General features: G+C 41.8%; 1 protein-coding gene across 2 annotated transcripts in view; it reads right to left on the bottom strand.

Moving 5' to 3' along the window:
- Positions 1-484: 484 nt before the first annotated feature.
- THRB (thyroid hormone receptor beta) overlaps positions 485-15,602 on the bottom strand; it is a 553,290-nt gene continuing 538,172 nt past the window's right edge. For both annotated transcript variants that reach the window (XM_069729993.1, XM_069729992.1), the window contains 3 exons: positions 7,169-7,315; positions 6,182-6,440; positions 485-998 (listed from right to left, as the gene is read on the bottom strand). In XM_069729993.1, the coding sequence (XP_069586094.1) occupies positions 757-998; positions 6,182-6,440; positions 7,169-7,315 (648 nt within the window). In that variant the 3' untranslated portion in view covers positions 485-756. The remainder of the gene's footprint in view (positions 999-6,181; positions 6,441-7,168; positions 7,316-15,602) is intronic.

The following is a 15,602-nucleotide window of genomic DNA, read 5'->3' on the forward strand; positions in this document are numbered from 1 at the left end:
AATAAAAGGAGATTGGAAAAGGGGAGTTAGAGTAAAAAAATACATTCTTTCAGGATTATCATTTTCTTTTCTTCAGTATAAAGGTATAATTATTTAGGGTTATTTACCAGGGTAAATTCTCTTTCTACAAACCAATTCAAAAACATGCTACCAATTTATCCCCAGCCATGGGCGCACTGTGTGCCAAATAAGGGGCGTTATCATTTGTTTTTAAAAAAAATAAATTAAAAAAATATCATCTCGTGATAAAATCAAATATCTGCCTTCTTCACGGAGGAAATGGTGTATTTATGCAGCTGTGAATGATTAGAACTGCCCCACATTGCACAAGTAAGTGATCACCATGGGAGATGGTCAGTAGGGTTTTTAGCCGCAGGCACAACATCTGAGAATACCTTTTCTGTGTAGGATCCGTAGTGCTGGTGAATGCAGGTTAATATATATTTTTTCTTTTTTTGTTTGTTTTTTTTGTACTTTTTCTTTTCCAAAAACCACTTGAGAACTGGAAGGACCGTCAAACGCTCTTTTGAGTAATGTCTTGACGGCCACTTCAGCAGAAAAGGGGTTAAACTTCCACGGATAAACTTCACATCAAAAGGACAGAATAACGAAAACACGATAGTCACAAGTACCCGCTTTAGAGGAACATTTTCATCCATGTCTATTCAGAACGGACGAGAACAAAAAAAGTGACGGAGGCAATGGAATGGAAGGGGAGACCCCAGTAGTGCCAAGAAACCAGAAGCACAGTTTCTTCTAATCCTCAAACACTTCCAAGAACAGTGGGGGAAACAGTTCAGTGGGGCACTCCACTTTCATGTGCAGGAACCGGCTGGCATGGCAGGCTCCAATCATGCGGAGGTCGGTGACTTTCATCAGCAGTTTTGGCCAAAAGTGTGCAACGTTGTGTTTCCTGTAATTAATGTAGTGTTCAAATGCCAAGAGGAAACCTTCTTGGCACTTTTCTATCCTTTCCACACTGGAGAGACCAGGACGATCTGCCAACAAAAAATGTTTGTAAATATATTTTTATGAAATGTTATACATAAATAAATAAGTTTATAATTCTTATATAACCTTAAAGGGGATTGTCCAATTCCCCCCCCCCCCCCCCCAAAGAAAAAAAAATTAAATATTTCTTCAAAATATGATTATAAAGAACGTATTTATTAAAAGTTTAATATTTAAAGCTACCCCAATTCTCAGCAGTTAGTCTTGGTTTCACAGCTCAACATTTGGCTTCTGCTGAACACAGAAAAGCATATCTTAGTTTATCATCTGAGCTGTGTGCTCACAGAGCTGCCAGATTACTCACTTCAATAGCTAAGCCAGCCCCCTTCTATGTTTATACATGAGCTGTTAATGAAGAGGGTGCTGGATTAGATATTGAAAGGAGTAGTCAGCAGGCTTGCCAACTTGACTTTTCATTTTCTTCTGGACAGCTTGTCAAAAAATTACTGACAGACAAAATGTTTTATGAACACATTAGAAAACCATATTAAATCATTATAATTATCAGTGATCCATGTTTACAGCCAATAATTCTGATATGGAGACATCAGCGGCATTCACTGTAAACTGTAAAATGATCAAAATAATCTGTATAAGGCAATTTCCTTTCTGAATGAGTAAATATTTATAACTATCCAACCTTATTTACTAAGGCTTGTGTTTGATAAGGCTCATTCTGGGGCGTTAAATTTCTTCTTGATCAGAGCACAAAGTCAGTGTAGGGAGAGTTAAAGGCAAAGCAATGCTTACTGGGAAGAAAGTATGCAAATAGTTTCATCAAAGAGGGAGAGAACAGGGCCTTTAGGTCTTCCTATGCAAACTTGCAGCTCTCATAAAGAACAAACTATTCTCTAATACTATTTTAAAGTCCTCTTCCCTAGTCTCCTTCTTTGCACTGTCAAGTGTCAAAAACTCTTAAGCAGCTGTCTGCAAATGGAGTACTTTTCCGTTTGGAGAAGAATGTGGTTTTGCTTTATATCCTAAGCTATGTGGTAAGGTTTTTTAACTTCTTCCTGACATCTCCTAACATGTACAGTGCAAATAAGGAGCAGTGGTATAGAGTGGGCTCCAAGGATGAGTCCAACACATACTGTCGTGTCACAGCCAAGATCTGCCTCTAACGGTCACGGGTGGAGCGGAGCAGAGTACACCACTGTTAACCTTATAATTTCCGCAGTCAATCTGTGACAGTGGCATTAGCAGTGCACCAGCATGGGGGTGTCATTCAATGTGACTACTGGCCATCCCGCAATCCTACCGATGCTTTGCTATGACAACCAGGGGTCTGCTGAAGACCAGAAGCCTGTGGTCGGGCTTCAAAGTAGACCGCTATTTTCATTAAATCCAGCAATATTAAAGTATTATCTGTACTATCTGTACAGTGGGGAAAAAAGTATTTAGTCAGCCACCAATTGTGCAAGTTCTCCCACTTAAAAGATGAGAGAGGCCTGTAATCCCATAGAATGTAAGTCCGCAAGGACAGGGTCCTCTCCCCTCTGTACCAGTCTGTCACTGTAAACCTGCTTACTGTAATCGATATCTATAACCCTGTATGTAACCCCTTTCTCATGTACAGCACCATGGAATTAATGGTGCTATATAAATAAATAATAATAATAATAATTGACATCATAGGTTGATCACAACTATGAGAGTCAAAATGAGAAAACAAATCCAGAAAATCACCTTGTCTGATTTGACAAGATTTATTTTGCAAAATACGGTTTAACCCCTTAGTGACCGAGCCAAATTTTTGAAATCTGACCAGTGTCACTTTATGTGGTAATAACTCTGCAACGCTTCAACAAATCCCAGTGATTTTGAGACTGTTTTTTCGTGACACATTATACTTTATGATAATGGTAAATTTTGTTCAACATTTTTTGTGTTTATTTATAAAAAATATCAAAAATTTGAGAAAAATGTTAAAAAATTAGCAATTTCCTAAATTTGAATGATTATCCCTTTAATCCAGATAGTCATACAACAGCAAACCATTAATAAATAACATTTCCCACATGTCGGCTTTACATCAGCACCATTTGTAAAATGTTATTTTATTTTGTTAGCATTTTAGGAGGTTTAAAAATGTAGCAGCAATTTTTCATTTTTTCAAAGAAATTTACAAAATTTATTTTTTTAGGGACTTATCCATGTTTGAAGTGACTTTAGGGGTCCCATATATTGGGAAACCCACAAACGTGATACCATTTTAAAAACAGCACCCCTAAACATATTGAAAACTGCTGTCAGGTAGTTTATTAACCCTTCAGGTGCTTTACAGGAATTAATGCAAAGTGGTATGACAGAAATGAAAATGTGTATTTTTACCACCTAAATGTTGCTAACTTCTAAACAGATTACTATAGCCGTCAGACTCTAAGGCCGCTATTTGGTCATGAATTGCCATGGCAAACATCAGGACAACAAAATCATGATCTGAGGGCACCAATTGTGACAAAGAAGAAGCCCCCACACTCTGTTAACCATTTATAATGATGTAGTCACTATTGACAGCAGCATCTAAGGGGTTAAACAGATTTAGATGGTGCAAATACTGATCGTGGCTGATACAGCAAGTTGTCAGCTATAGTGTACAACCGACAGATGCTGGATTGTCATCTGTATGGGGAGGCTATTCTCTTATATCTCAGGTCAGTTAAAAGACGTATTGGCGGTCATTAAGGGGTTAAACAAGTATTTGGTCACCTAAAAACATGCAAGATTTCTGGCTCTCACAGACTTGTATCTTCTTCTTAAAGAGGCTCCTCTGTCCTCCACTCATTACCTGTAGTAATGGCACCTGTTTGAACTTGTTATCAGTATAAAAGACACCTGCCCACAACCTCAAACAGTCACACTCCAAACTCCAATATGGTGAAGACCAAAGAGCTGTCGAAGGACACCAGAAACAAAATTGTAGCAATGCATCAGGCTGGGAAGACTGAATCTGCAATTGGCAAACAGCTTGGTGTGATGAAAACAACTTTGGGAGCAATAATAAGAAAATGGTAGACATACAAGACCACTGATAATCTCCCTCGTTCTGGGGCTCCACTCAAGATCTCACTCCGTGGAGTCAAAATGATCACAAGAACAGTGAGCAAAATTCCCAGAACCAGATGGGGGGATCTAGTGAATGACCTCGATAGAGCTGGGACCACAGTAACAAAGGCTACCATCAGTAACACACTACACCGCCAGGGACTCAGATCCTGCAGTGCCAGATGTGTTCCCCTGCTTAAGCCAGTACATGTCCGGGCCTATCTGAAGTTTGCTAGAGAACATTTGGATTATCCAGAGGAGTATTGGGAGAATTTCACATGGGCTGATGAAACCAAAGTAGAACTGTTTGGTAGAAACAAAACTCGTGCTTGGAGGAGACCGAATGCTGAGTTGCATCCAAAGAACACCATACCTACTGTGAAGCATGGGGGTGGCAACATCATGCTTTGGAGCTGTTTCTCCGCAAAGGGACCAGGATGACTGATCCGTGTACATGAAATAATGAATGGGGCCATGTATTGTGAGATTTTAAGTGCAAACCTTCCTTCCATTAGCAAGTGCATTGAAGATGAAACATGGATGGGTTTTTCAGCATGATAATGATCCTAAGCACAATGCCAGGGCAATGAAAGAGTGGCTTTGTAAGAAGCATATGAAGGTCCTGGAGTGGCCTAGCCTGTTTCCAAATCTCAACCCCATGCAAAACCTATGAGGAGATGAAAGTCCGTGTTGCCCAGCGACAGGCCCAAAATATCACTGCTCTAGGGGAGATCTGCATGGAGGAATGGGCCAACATAGCAGAAAACGTTTGACCACTGTCATTGCCAACAAAGTATATATAACAAAATATTGAGATGAACTTCTGTTAATGACCAAATACTTATTTTCCACCAAATTTTGCTAAATAAATCTTGCCAAATCAGACAAGGTGATTTTCTTGATTTATTTTCTCATTTTGACACTCATACTTGTGGTCTACCTATGATGTCAATTACAGGCCTCTCTCATCTTTTTAAGTGGGAGAACTTCCCCACTGTATATACTACAAGCGATTAGATGATTGCAAGTTCAAGTCCCATAAGGAGACTAACAAATACAAAAAAAAGTTTAAAAAAATGGAAAAATGGAAGAAAAAAAACATAAAAGTTCAAATCCCTCCTTTTCGCCCACTAAAAATAGATATTTTAAAATATATAAATATTTGTTATCACCACATTCAGAAAAATCCCCAATCTACTGAAATATAAAATGAATTAACCTAACTGGTAAACACAGTAAACCCCCAAAAATTTGAAACACCCAAATTTTTTAGTTCTGCAACTCTGCAATAAAATGCAGTAAGAAGAAATGAAAATGTAATCTCAACAGAGCATCAATAAAAAGATCAGTTCGCTCCTTGAAAAACATGCTCTCACACAGCTCTGTCGACTGAAAAATGAAAATGTTACGAGTCTCAGAAAATCGTGACACAATCAAAAATAATGTTTTTTTTTACAAACTTCCAGGGTTTTTTTTTACCCGTAAAATAATAAAAAAATACAGAACAAATGTGATATTGTCATAATTGTACTGACCTAGAAAAATCATGCAAAAAACCCTGCAATTCTGACACTGCTTTTTTTTCGTAATTTCCCCACACTTGGAATTTTTTTTCCCATTTTCCAGTGCACTTAGTGGTAAAATGAATAGTGTCATTCAAAAGTACACCTTTTAATCACAAAAACCAAGCTTCCAACCTTTCGTCTAGCTTTCATCTATATGGATGAAAAAATGAAAAAGTTATGGGTCTCAGAAGAAGGTAAGGATAAAATAAAAATGCAAAAACAGAAATTGGCCATGTCGGGAAGATTGACTTCTAGGACTGCTACCTCCACTACGTGGCACTAGAAACCCTATTCTAGCATAAGGTTTGCTCTGGTGCTAATCCCTAAGTAGGCCAGTGCTTGTATACCTGCACATGCGGCTGTCAGCCAATGCCGGGCTAATATGTTTCATTTTATCTATTTACGCTCTCCAAAATATGCACCCTGAGACCCTCAACAACCACATGTACATCACTTGGTCCACTAACTACGTACTTAGAGGCGACAAGAATCATTTACAGCATGCAGTAAATTTCAGTATAAAAAAAAAATACCGTAATAGATAAATATAATAGCCCCACCTGATGACATAAGCAGCACTGCCTGCAACAAGGCGACTTCGGTATCATCAAGACTGAATGAGGACAGCGATACGCCTAGATCAAAGATGGCATCAGATACCACCCCTAGTCCTCCATTTTTCAGTTGTCCTCTTGTGACTGCCATCTCCCCATTCAGTGTTAATGTCTCACTGTCTGGGTCATATCTCACTGCAGCTCGGAGTGACATGATCTCCATGCAGCAACCTTTGAGGAGGATGATCTGGTCTTCGCATGGCAGCTGGAAATTAGAATACTCTATAAGTAAAACTATTAAAATACATTTTATACTGAAGGAAAGGGTGATATTTCTTTACTGCCCCATTTACATTTCTCTCCACCTATATAACTTAAAAACCAACCCCATAACCTTGTTGCATAGTCCTAGACAATATTAGGAACTTTTCTTTATTAGCCCACCATCCACCTGAGTAATAGGCTGTGTCTCACAACATATACAGTGCTGTGCAAATTAATTGGGACAAAGCAAAAAAGAAAACACATTTTTTTAATTTTCTGACTAAAACCAATCAAACCATATTTTGTTACTCAAGGTTGTACACTCACACAGACTGGTAACCAACTTACGATTTAACTTAAAAAATGCTTTGTCCCAATTAATTTGCACAGCACTGTATATACTCAGAATCAAACGTTATACATGAATCTTTCCCCAAAGATCCCCAAAAGTACCCAATAACCTGGCCTTGATAAACCCCATGGAACAATTACATTTAAGCTGTAACCATTTTTACTATGCATAAAAGTCATAATTTATGCAACTGATGTGAGACATCTGACACACTGGTCTTCCTCTCTTTTCTAACATTGACCTACGCTCCATTTATTGTCTATGGGACAACCAGATTAATGTTGACGACCTGTGCCCTCTCTGGCTCATGATTATTTTCTGCCCATACTCTATAACTCTTGCCTATCATGATATCTGCTTCAGATAAAAATACTCACCTCACAAAACATAGGTAATTTTTTGGCAAAATCCACCACTCTTGTAATTGCAGGGGTGATTATTTTTGTAAACTGACTGAAGGCTTCTAAGTCCACTTTTCCACCCTCTGGAGCATTAACTATAGGAGCCTGTCCAATATCTTCTGGCTGGTGGGAAACACAACATAATAAAGACATCATATACTATAAAAACACATAAAGGATATATCATCTGAAAATCAGGAAACGCAAGAATGATGAAAGTGTCTACTTCCTTCAGTAGTACATGGATATGAAAATGGAGCTCATATGCACCGACGTCATCACAGTGACCGGAGTTATCCCTGGTAAGGACTTTTCATTACCACCTGTGGTGTTTCTGCCTATTATTTATTAGCATTGTGCTTTTCACATATGTTATGCAGCTCATGTACTTTATTTTTCTTTACTTGATACACCTAAGAAATAATAATAATAATAATAATCTTTATTTTTGTATAGCGCTAACATATTCCGCAGCCCTTTACAGTTTGGCACACATTACCATCACTGTCCCCGATGGGGCTCACAATCTAGAATCCCTATCAGTATGTCTTTGGAAGAAATAAGTGTCTTCATCCTAAGTGATACCATTAATGCACTTTGGCTATTTATTAGAATTAGGTTTTGGTTCATTGGTCATGCAAGTAGTTTCTGGCCAGTAGACGGGAATCTCACAAATCTCTTACCTTCAGGAATCATCAGTGCGGTTTTTGGTTATCATCATTGTGGTGTGTCATACAGATGACATCTTATCAATCCAGCTAATTAAAAGCCGTACTGGGGATCCTGGAAGGCAATCGATTCGCTAGCCTCCTATTCAGTGGCCAGAGCAGAGACAACTGAGCTTTCCAATGGCGTGAAGTTCCGCAAATTGATCCACCCATTTCTACTGTCTATCTATCTATCTATCTATCTATCTATCTATCTATCTATCTATCTATCTATCTATCTATCTATCTGTCCATCTAAAGCATATGCACTTAATTCATTTATATATCTGTTATATGTTACTTTGGCATATATTATATTAGTATATACACTGAATTGTTATTATCATCATCGTTATAATTTTACTTATTCATATCTAACACATATTGCCATTATATTGAGGTATTATCCACTTACGGTACATAAGTGCATACCTGTATATTCCTTTTATTATATTACTTTTTTCAATACAATACTACCACCATTTATATATTGTATGATTTATCTATTGATACTCCTCCACTAGTCCTTGTGGATGTCGTTTTCATCATCCTCTGTGGTCTGTTTTTTTAATATCATGTTTTTATATAATGTGTATTAAAGATTAATGAATTATTACTTTGGTGCAGATTACCCTCATTTTCATATACATGTAGTTGCATTTTGAGTTATGTCATCTACAGCTAATATACAGTACATTATTAATTTAATTCACTATTTTACATATTTACTTTCATATACATTTATTGCTCTCCACAATTATACAATTCCCTAAAATGTCATACTAGAGCAAGTACGTCAACCAGCCATGTGCCATGCTCTCTGTATAAGGGCAGGTTCACCAACCGTTTTTCTCTCCATCCGAGAATAAAGGTCCAATTAAGACCTGTCTCTAATCTTCCCTTCATCTCTAAACTCCTCGAGCGCCTGGTCCACTCCTGTCTTACCCGCTATCTCTCAGATAACTCTCTTCTAGACCCTCTTCAATCTGGTTTCCGCTCTTTACACTCTACTGAAACTGCCCTCACTAAAGTCTCTAATGACCTACTCCCAGCTAAATCTAATGGTCATTACTCCATGCTAATCCTCTTGGATCTCTCCGCAGCATTCGACACTGTGGATCATCAGCTCCTCCTCACTATGCTCCGCTCCATCGGCCACAAGGACACCGTTCTCTCCTGGTTCTCCTCCTATCTCTCTGACCGCTCCTTCACTGTATCTTTTGCTGGTTCCTCCTCCTCTCACCTTCCCCTTACTGTTGGGGTTCCTCAAGGATCAGTCCTAGGCCCCCTTCTCTTCTCTTTGTATACTGCCCCTATTGGACAAACAATCAGTAGATTTGGGTTCCAGTACCATCTCTGTTATGATTAGGCAATTCAGTACCACAGTGGACATAGAGGTCAGAGCACATACAGTGATCTGACAATAACCCAAAAACATAGAACGAGCTCTGAGACGTGGGAACTCTGTTGACCGCAATCCCTGATCCTCTCCAACAAACACTAAAGGCAGCTGTGGATTGCGCCTAACGCTCCCTATGCAACTCGGCACAGCCTGAGAAACTAGCTAGCCTGAAGATAGAAAATAAGCCTACCTTGCCTCAGAGAAATACCCCAAAGGAAAAGGCAGCCCCCCACATATAATGACTGTGAGTAAAGATGAAAAGACAAACGTAGAGATGAAATAGATTTAGCAAAGTGAGGCCCGACTTTCTGAACAGAGCGAGGATAGGAAAGGTAACTTTGCGGTCAACACAAAACCCTAAAAACCACGCAAAGGGGGCAAAAAGACCCTCCGTACCGAACTAACGGCACGGAGGTACACCCTCTGCGTCCCAGAGCTTCCAGCAAACAAATAGATAAGCTGGACAGAAAAAAAACAAACAAAATAGCAAAGGAAAACTTAGCTATGCAGAGCAGCAGGCCACAGGAACGATCCAGGAGGAAAACAAGTCCAATACTGGAACATTGACAGGAAGCCAGGATCAAAGCACTAGGTGGAGTTAAGTAGAGCAGCACCTAACGACCTCACCACATCACCTGAGGGAGGAAACTCAGAAGCCACAGTACCACTTCCCTCCACCAACGGAAGCTCACAGAGAGAATCAGCAGAAGTACCACTTGTGACCACAGGAGGGAGCTCTGCCACAGAATTCACAACAGTACCCCCCCCTTGAGGAGGGGTCACCGAACCCTCACCAGAGCCCCCAGGGCGACCAGGATGAGCCACATGAAAGGCACGAACAAGATCGGGAGCATGGACATCAGAGGCAAAGACCCAGGAATTATCTTCCTGAGCATAACCCTTCCACTTAACCAGATACTGGAGTTTCCGTCTAGAAACACGAGAATCCAAAATCTTCTCCACAATATACGCCAACTCCCCTTCCACCAAAACCGGGGCAGGAGGGTCAACAGATGGAACCATAGGTGCCACGTATCTCCGCAACAATGACCTATGGAATACGTTATGTATGGAAAAAGAATCTGGAAGGGTCAGACGAAAAGACATAGGATTAAGAACCTCAGAAATCCTATACGGACCAATGAAACGAGGTTTAAACTTAGGAGAGGAAACCTTCATAGGAATATGACGAGAAGATAACCAAACCAGATCCCCAACACGAAGTCGGGGACCCACACAGCGTCTGCGATTAGCAAAACGTTGAGCCTTCTCCTGGGACAATGTCAAATTGTCCACTACATGAGTCCAAATCTGCTGCAACCTGTCCACCACAGTATCCACACCAGGACAGCCCGAAGACTCAACCTGTCCTGACGAGAAACGAGGATGGAACCCACAGTTGCAGAAAAATGGCGAAACCAAGGTAGCCGAGCTGGCCCGATTATTAAGGGCGAACTCAGCCAACGGCAAAAAGGACACCCAGTCATCCTGATCAGCAGAAACAAAACATCTCAGATATGTTTCCAAGGTCTGATTGGTTCGTTCGGTCTGGCCATTAGTCTGAGGATGGAAAGCCGAGGAAAAAGACAAGTCAATGCCCATCCTACCACAAAAAGCTCGCCAAAACCTCGAAACAAACTGGGAACCTCTGTCAGAAACGATATTCTCTGGAATGCCATGTAAACGAACCACATGCTGGAAGAACAATGGCACCAAATCAGAGGAGGAAGGCAATTTAGACAAGGGTACCAAATGGACCATCTTAGAGAAGCGATCACAGACCACCCAAATGACTGACATCTTTTGAGAGACTGGGAGATCTGAAATAAAATCCATAGAGATATGTGTCCAAGGCCTCTTCGGGACCGGCAAGGGCAAAAGCAACCCACTGGCACGAGAACAGCAGGGCTTAGCCCGAGCACAAATCCCACAGGACTGCACAAAAGCACGCACATCCCGCGACAGAGATGGCCACCAAAAGGATCTAGCCACTAACTCTCTGGTACCAAAGATTCCAGGATGACCAGCCAAGACCGAACAATGAACCTCAGAGATAACTTTATTCGTCCACCTATCAGGGACAAACAGTTTCTCCGCTGGACAACGATCAGGTTTATTAGCCTGAAATTTTTGCAGCACTCGCCACAAATCAGGGGAGATGGCAGACACAATTACTCCTTCCTTGAGGATACCCGCCGGCTCAGACAAACCCGGAGAGTCGGGCACAAAACTCCTAGACAGAGCATCCGCCTTCACATTTTTAGAGCCCGGAAGGTACGAAATCACAAAGTCAAAACGGGCAAAAAACAGCGACCAACGAGCCTGTCTAGGATTCAACCGCTTGGCAGACTCGAGATAAGTCAAGTTCTTATGATCAGTCAATACCACCACGCGATGCTTAGCTCCTTCAAGCCAATGACGCCACTCCTCGAATGCCCACTTCATGGCCAGCAACTCTCGGTTGCCCACATCATAATTTCGCTCAGCAGGCGAAAACTTCCTGGAAAAGAAGGCGCACGGTTTCATCACTGAGCAATCAGAACCTCTCTGCGACAAAACAGCCCCTGCTCCAATCTAAGAAACATCAACCTCGACCTGGAACGGAAGCGAAACATCTGGTTGACACAACACAGGGGCAGAAGAAAAACGACGCTTCAACTCTTGAAAAGCTTCCACAGCAGCAGAAGACCAATTGACCACATCAGCACCCTTCTTGGTCAAATCGGTCAATGGTTTAGCAATACTAGAAAAATTGCAGATGAAGCGACGATAAAAATTAGCAAAGCCCAGGAACTTTTGCAGACTTTTCAGAGATGTCGGCTGAGTCCAATCATGGATGGCTTGGACCTTAACAGGATCCATCTCGATAGTAGATGGGGAAAAGATGAACCCCAAAAATGAAACCTTCTGCACACCAAAGAGACACTTTGATCCCTTCACAAACAAAGAATTAGCACGCAGGACCTGAAAAACCGTTCTGACCTGCTTCACATGAGACTCCCAATCATCCGAGAAGATCAAAATGTCATCCACGTACACAATCAGGAATTTATCCAGGTACTCTCGGAAGATGTCATGCATAAAGGACTGAAACACTGATGGAGCATTGGCAAGTCCGAATGGCATTACAAGATACTCAAAATGACCCTCGGGCGTATTAAATGCAGTTTTCCATTCATCGCCTCGCTTAATTCGCACAAGATTATACGCACCACGAAGATCTATCTTGGTGAACCAACTAGCCCCCTTAATCCGAGCAAACAAATCAGAAAACAACGGCAAGGGGTACTGAAATTTAACCGTGATCTTATTTAGAAGGCGGTAATCTATACAAGGTCTCAGCGAACCATCCTTCTTGGCTACAAAAAAGAACCCTGCTCCTAATGGCGACGATGACGGGCGAATATGCCCCTTCTCCAGGGACTCCTTCACATAACTGCGCATAGCGGCGTGCTCAGGCACAGATAAATTAAACAATCGGCCTTTTGGGAACTTACTACCAGGAATCAAATTGATAGCACAATCACAATCCCTATGCGGAGGTAGGGCATCGGACTTGGGCTCATCAAATACATCCCGGTAATCAGACAAGAACTGTGGAACCTCAGAAGGGGTGGATGACGCAATTGACAGAAATGGAACATCACCATGTACCCCCTGACAACCCCAGCTGGACACTGACATGGATTTCCAATCTAATACTGGATTATGGACTTGTAGCCATGGCAACCCCAACACGACCACATCATGCAGATTATGCAACACCAGAAAGCGAATAACCTCCTGATGTGCAGGAGCCATGCACATGGTCAGCTGGGTCCAGTACTGAGGCTTATTCTTGGCCAAAGGCGTAGCATCAATTCCTCTCAATGGAATAGGACACTGCAAGGGCTCCAAGAAAAACCCACAACGCTTAGCATACTCCAAGTCCATCAAATTCAGGGCAGCGCCTGAATCCACAAATGCCATGACAGAATACGATGACAAAGAGCAGATCAAGGTAACGGACAGAAGAAATTTTGACTGTACCGTACCAATGGTGGCAGACCTAGCGAACCGCTTAGTGCGCTTAGGACAATCAGAGATAGCATGAGTGGAATCACCACAATAGAAACACAGCCCATTCAGACGTCTGTGTTCTTGCCGTTCAACTCTGGTCAAAGTCCTATCGCACTGCATAGGCTCAGGTTTAAGGTCAGGTAATACCGCCAAATGGTGCACAGATTTACGCTCACGCAAGCGTCGACCAATCTGAATGGCCAAAGACATAGACTCATTCAACCCAGCAGGCATAGGAAATCCCACCATGACATCCTTAAGGGCTTCAGAGAGACCCTTTCTGAACATAGCTGCCAGCGCAGATTCATTCCATAGAGTGAGCACGGACCACTTTCTAAATTTCTGACAATATAACTCTATCTCATCCTGACCCTGACAAAGAGCCAGCAAATTTTTTTCTGCCTGATCCACTGAATTAGGTTCATCGTACAGCAATCCGAGCGCCAGGAAAAACGCATCGATATTACTTAATGCAGGATCTCCTGGCGCAAGAGAAAATGACCAGTCCTGAGGGTCACCACGCAAAAAAGAAATAATGATCAAAACCTGTTGAACTGGATCACCAGAGGAGCGAGGTTTCAAGGCCAGAAATAGTTTACAATTATTTTTGAAACTCAGAAACTTAGTTCTATCTCCAAAAAACAAATCAGGAATAGGAATTCTTGGTTCTAACATAGATTTCTGATCAATAGTGTCTTGAATCTTTTGTACTCTTGCCGAGAGCTGATCCACACATGAAGACAGACTTCTAATGTCCATTGCTACACCTGTGTCCTGAACCACCCAAATGTCTAGGGGAAAAAAAAGGCAAAACACAGTGCAGAGAAAAAAAAATGGTCTCAGAATTTCTTTTTTCCCTCTATTGAGAATCATTAGTACTTTAGTCTTCCTGTACTGTTATGATTAGGCAATTCAGTACCACAGTGGACATAGAGGTCAGAGCACATACAGTGATCTGACAATAACCCAAAAACATAGAACGAGCTCTGAGACGTGGGAACTCTGTTGACCGCAATCCCTGATCCTCTCCAACAAACACTAAAGGCAGCCGTGGATTGCGCCTAACGCTCCCTATGCAACTTGGCACAGCCTGAGAAACTAGCTAGCCTGAAGATAGAAAATAAGCCTACCTTGCCTCAGAGAAATACCCCAAAGGAAAAGGCAGCCCCCCACATATAATGACTGTGAGTAAAGATGAAAAGACAAACGTAGAGATGAAATAGATTTAGCAAAGTGAGGCCCGACTTTCTGAACAGAGCGAGGATAGGAAAGGTAACTTTGCGGTCAACACAAAACCCTAAAAACCACGCAAAGGGGGCAAAAAGACCCTCCGTACCGAACTAACGGCACGGAGGTACACCCTCTGCGTCCCAGAGCTTCCAGCAAACAAATAGATAAGCTGGACAGAAAAAAAAAAAAATAGCAAAGGAAAACTTAGCTATGCAGAGCAGCAGGCCACAGGAACGATCCAGGAGGAAAACAAGTCCAATACTGGAACATTGACAGGAAGCCAGGATCAAAGCACTAGGTGGAGTTAAGTAGAGCAGCACCTAACGACCTCACCACATCACCTGAGGGAGGAAACTCAGAAGCCGCAGTACCACTTCCCTCCACCAACGGAAGCTCACAGAGAGAATCAGCAGAAGTACCACTTGTGACCACAGGAGGGAGCTTTGCCACAGAATTCACAACACATCTCTATGCTGACAACACTCAATTATACACTTCTTCTCCTGTTATCACGCCAACCTTTTTAGTAAACACCAGTGATTGTCTTACCGCTGTCTCTAACATCATGTCCTCCCTCTATCTGAAACTGAACCTGTCAAAAACTGAACTCCTCATGTTTTCTCTCTCTATTAACCTACCTTTGCCTGACATTGCCATGTCCGTGTGCGGTTCCACCATTACTCTAAAGCAACATGCCCGCTGCCTTGGGGTCATACTTGATTCTGAGCTTTCATTCACCCCCCACATCCGATCAGTGGCTCGCTCTTCTTATCTGCATCTCAAAAACATTTCTAGAATTCGCCCTTTTCTTACTTTCGACTCTGCAAAAACTCTTACTGTTTCACTTATTCATTCTCGTCTGGACTATTGTAACTCTCTACTAATCGGCCTCCCTCTTACCAAACTCTCCCCGCTCCAATCTGTCCTGAATGCTGCAGCCAGGATCATATTCCTCACCAACTGCTACACCGATGCCTCTACCTTGTGCCAGTCATTACACTGGTTACCCATC

This window comes from Ranitomeya imitator, chromosome 6 (genome assembly GCF_032444005.1).
Source record: "Ranitomeya imitator isolate aRanImi1 chromosome 6, aRanImi1.pri, whole genome shotgun sequence".
Taxonomy (NCBI): domain Eukaryota; kingdom Metazoa; phylum Chordata; class Amphibia; order Anura; family Dendrobatidae; genus Ranitomeya; species Ranitomeya imitator.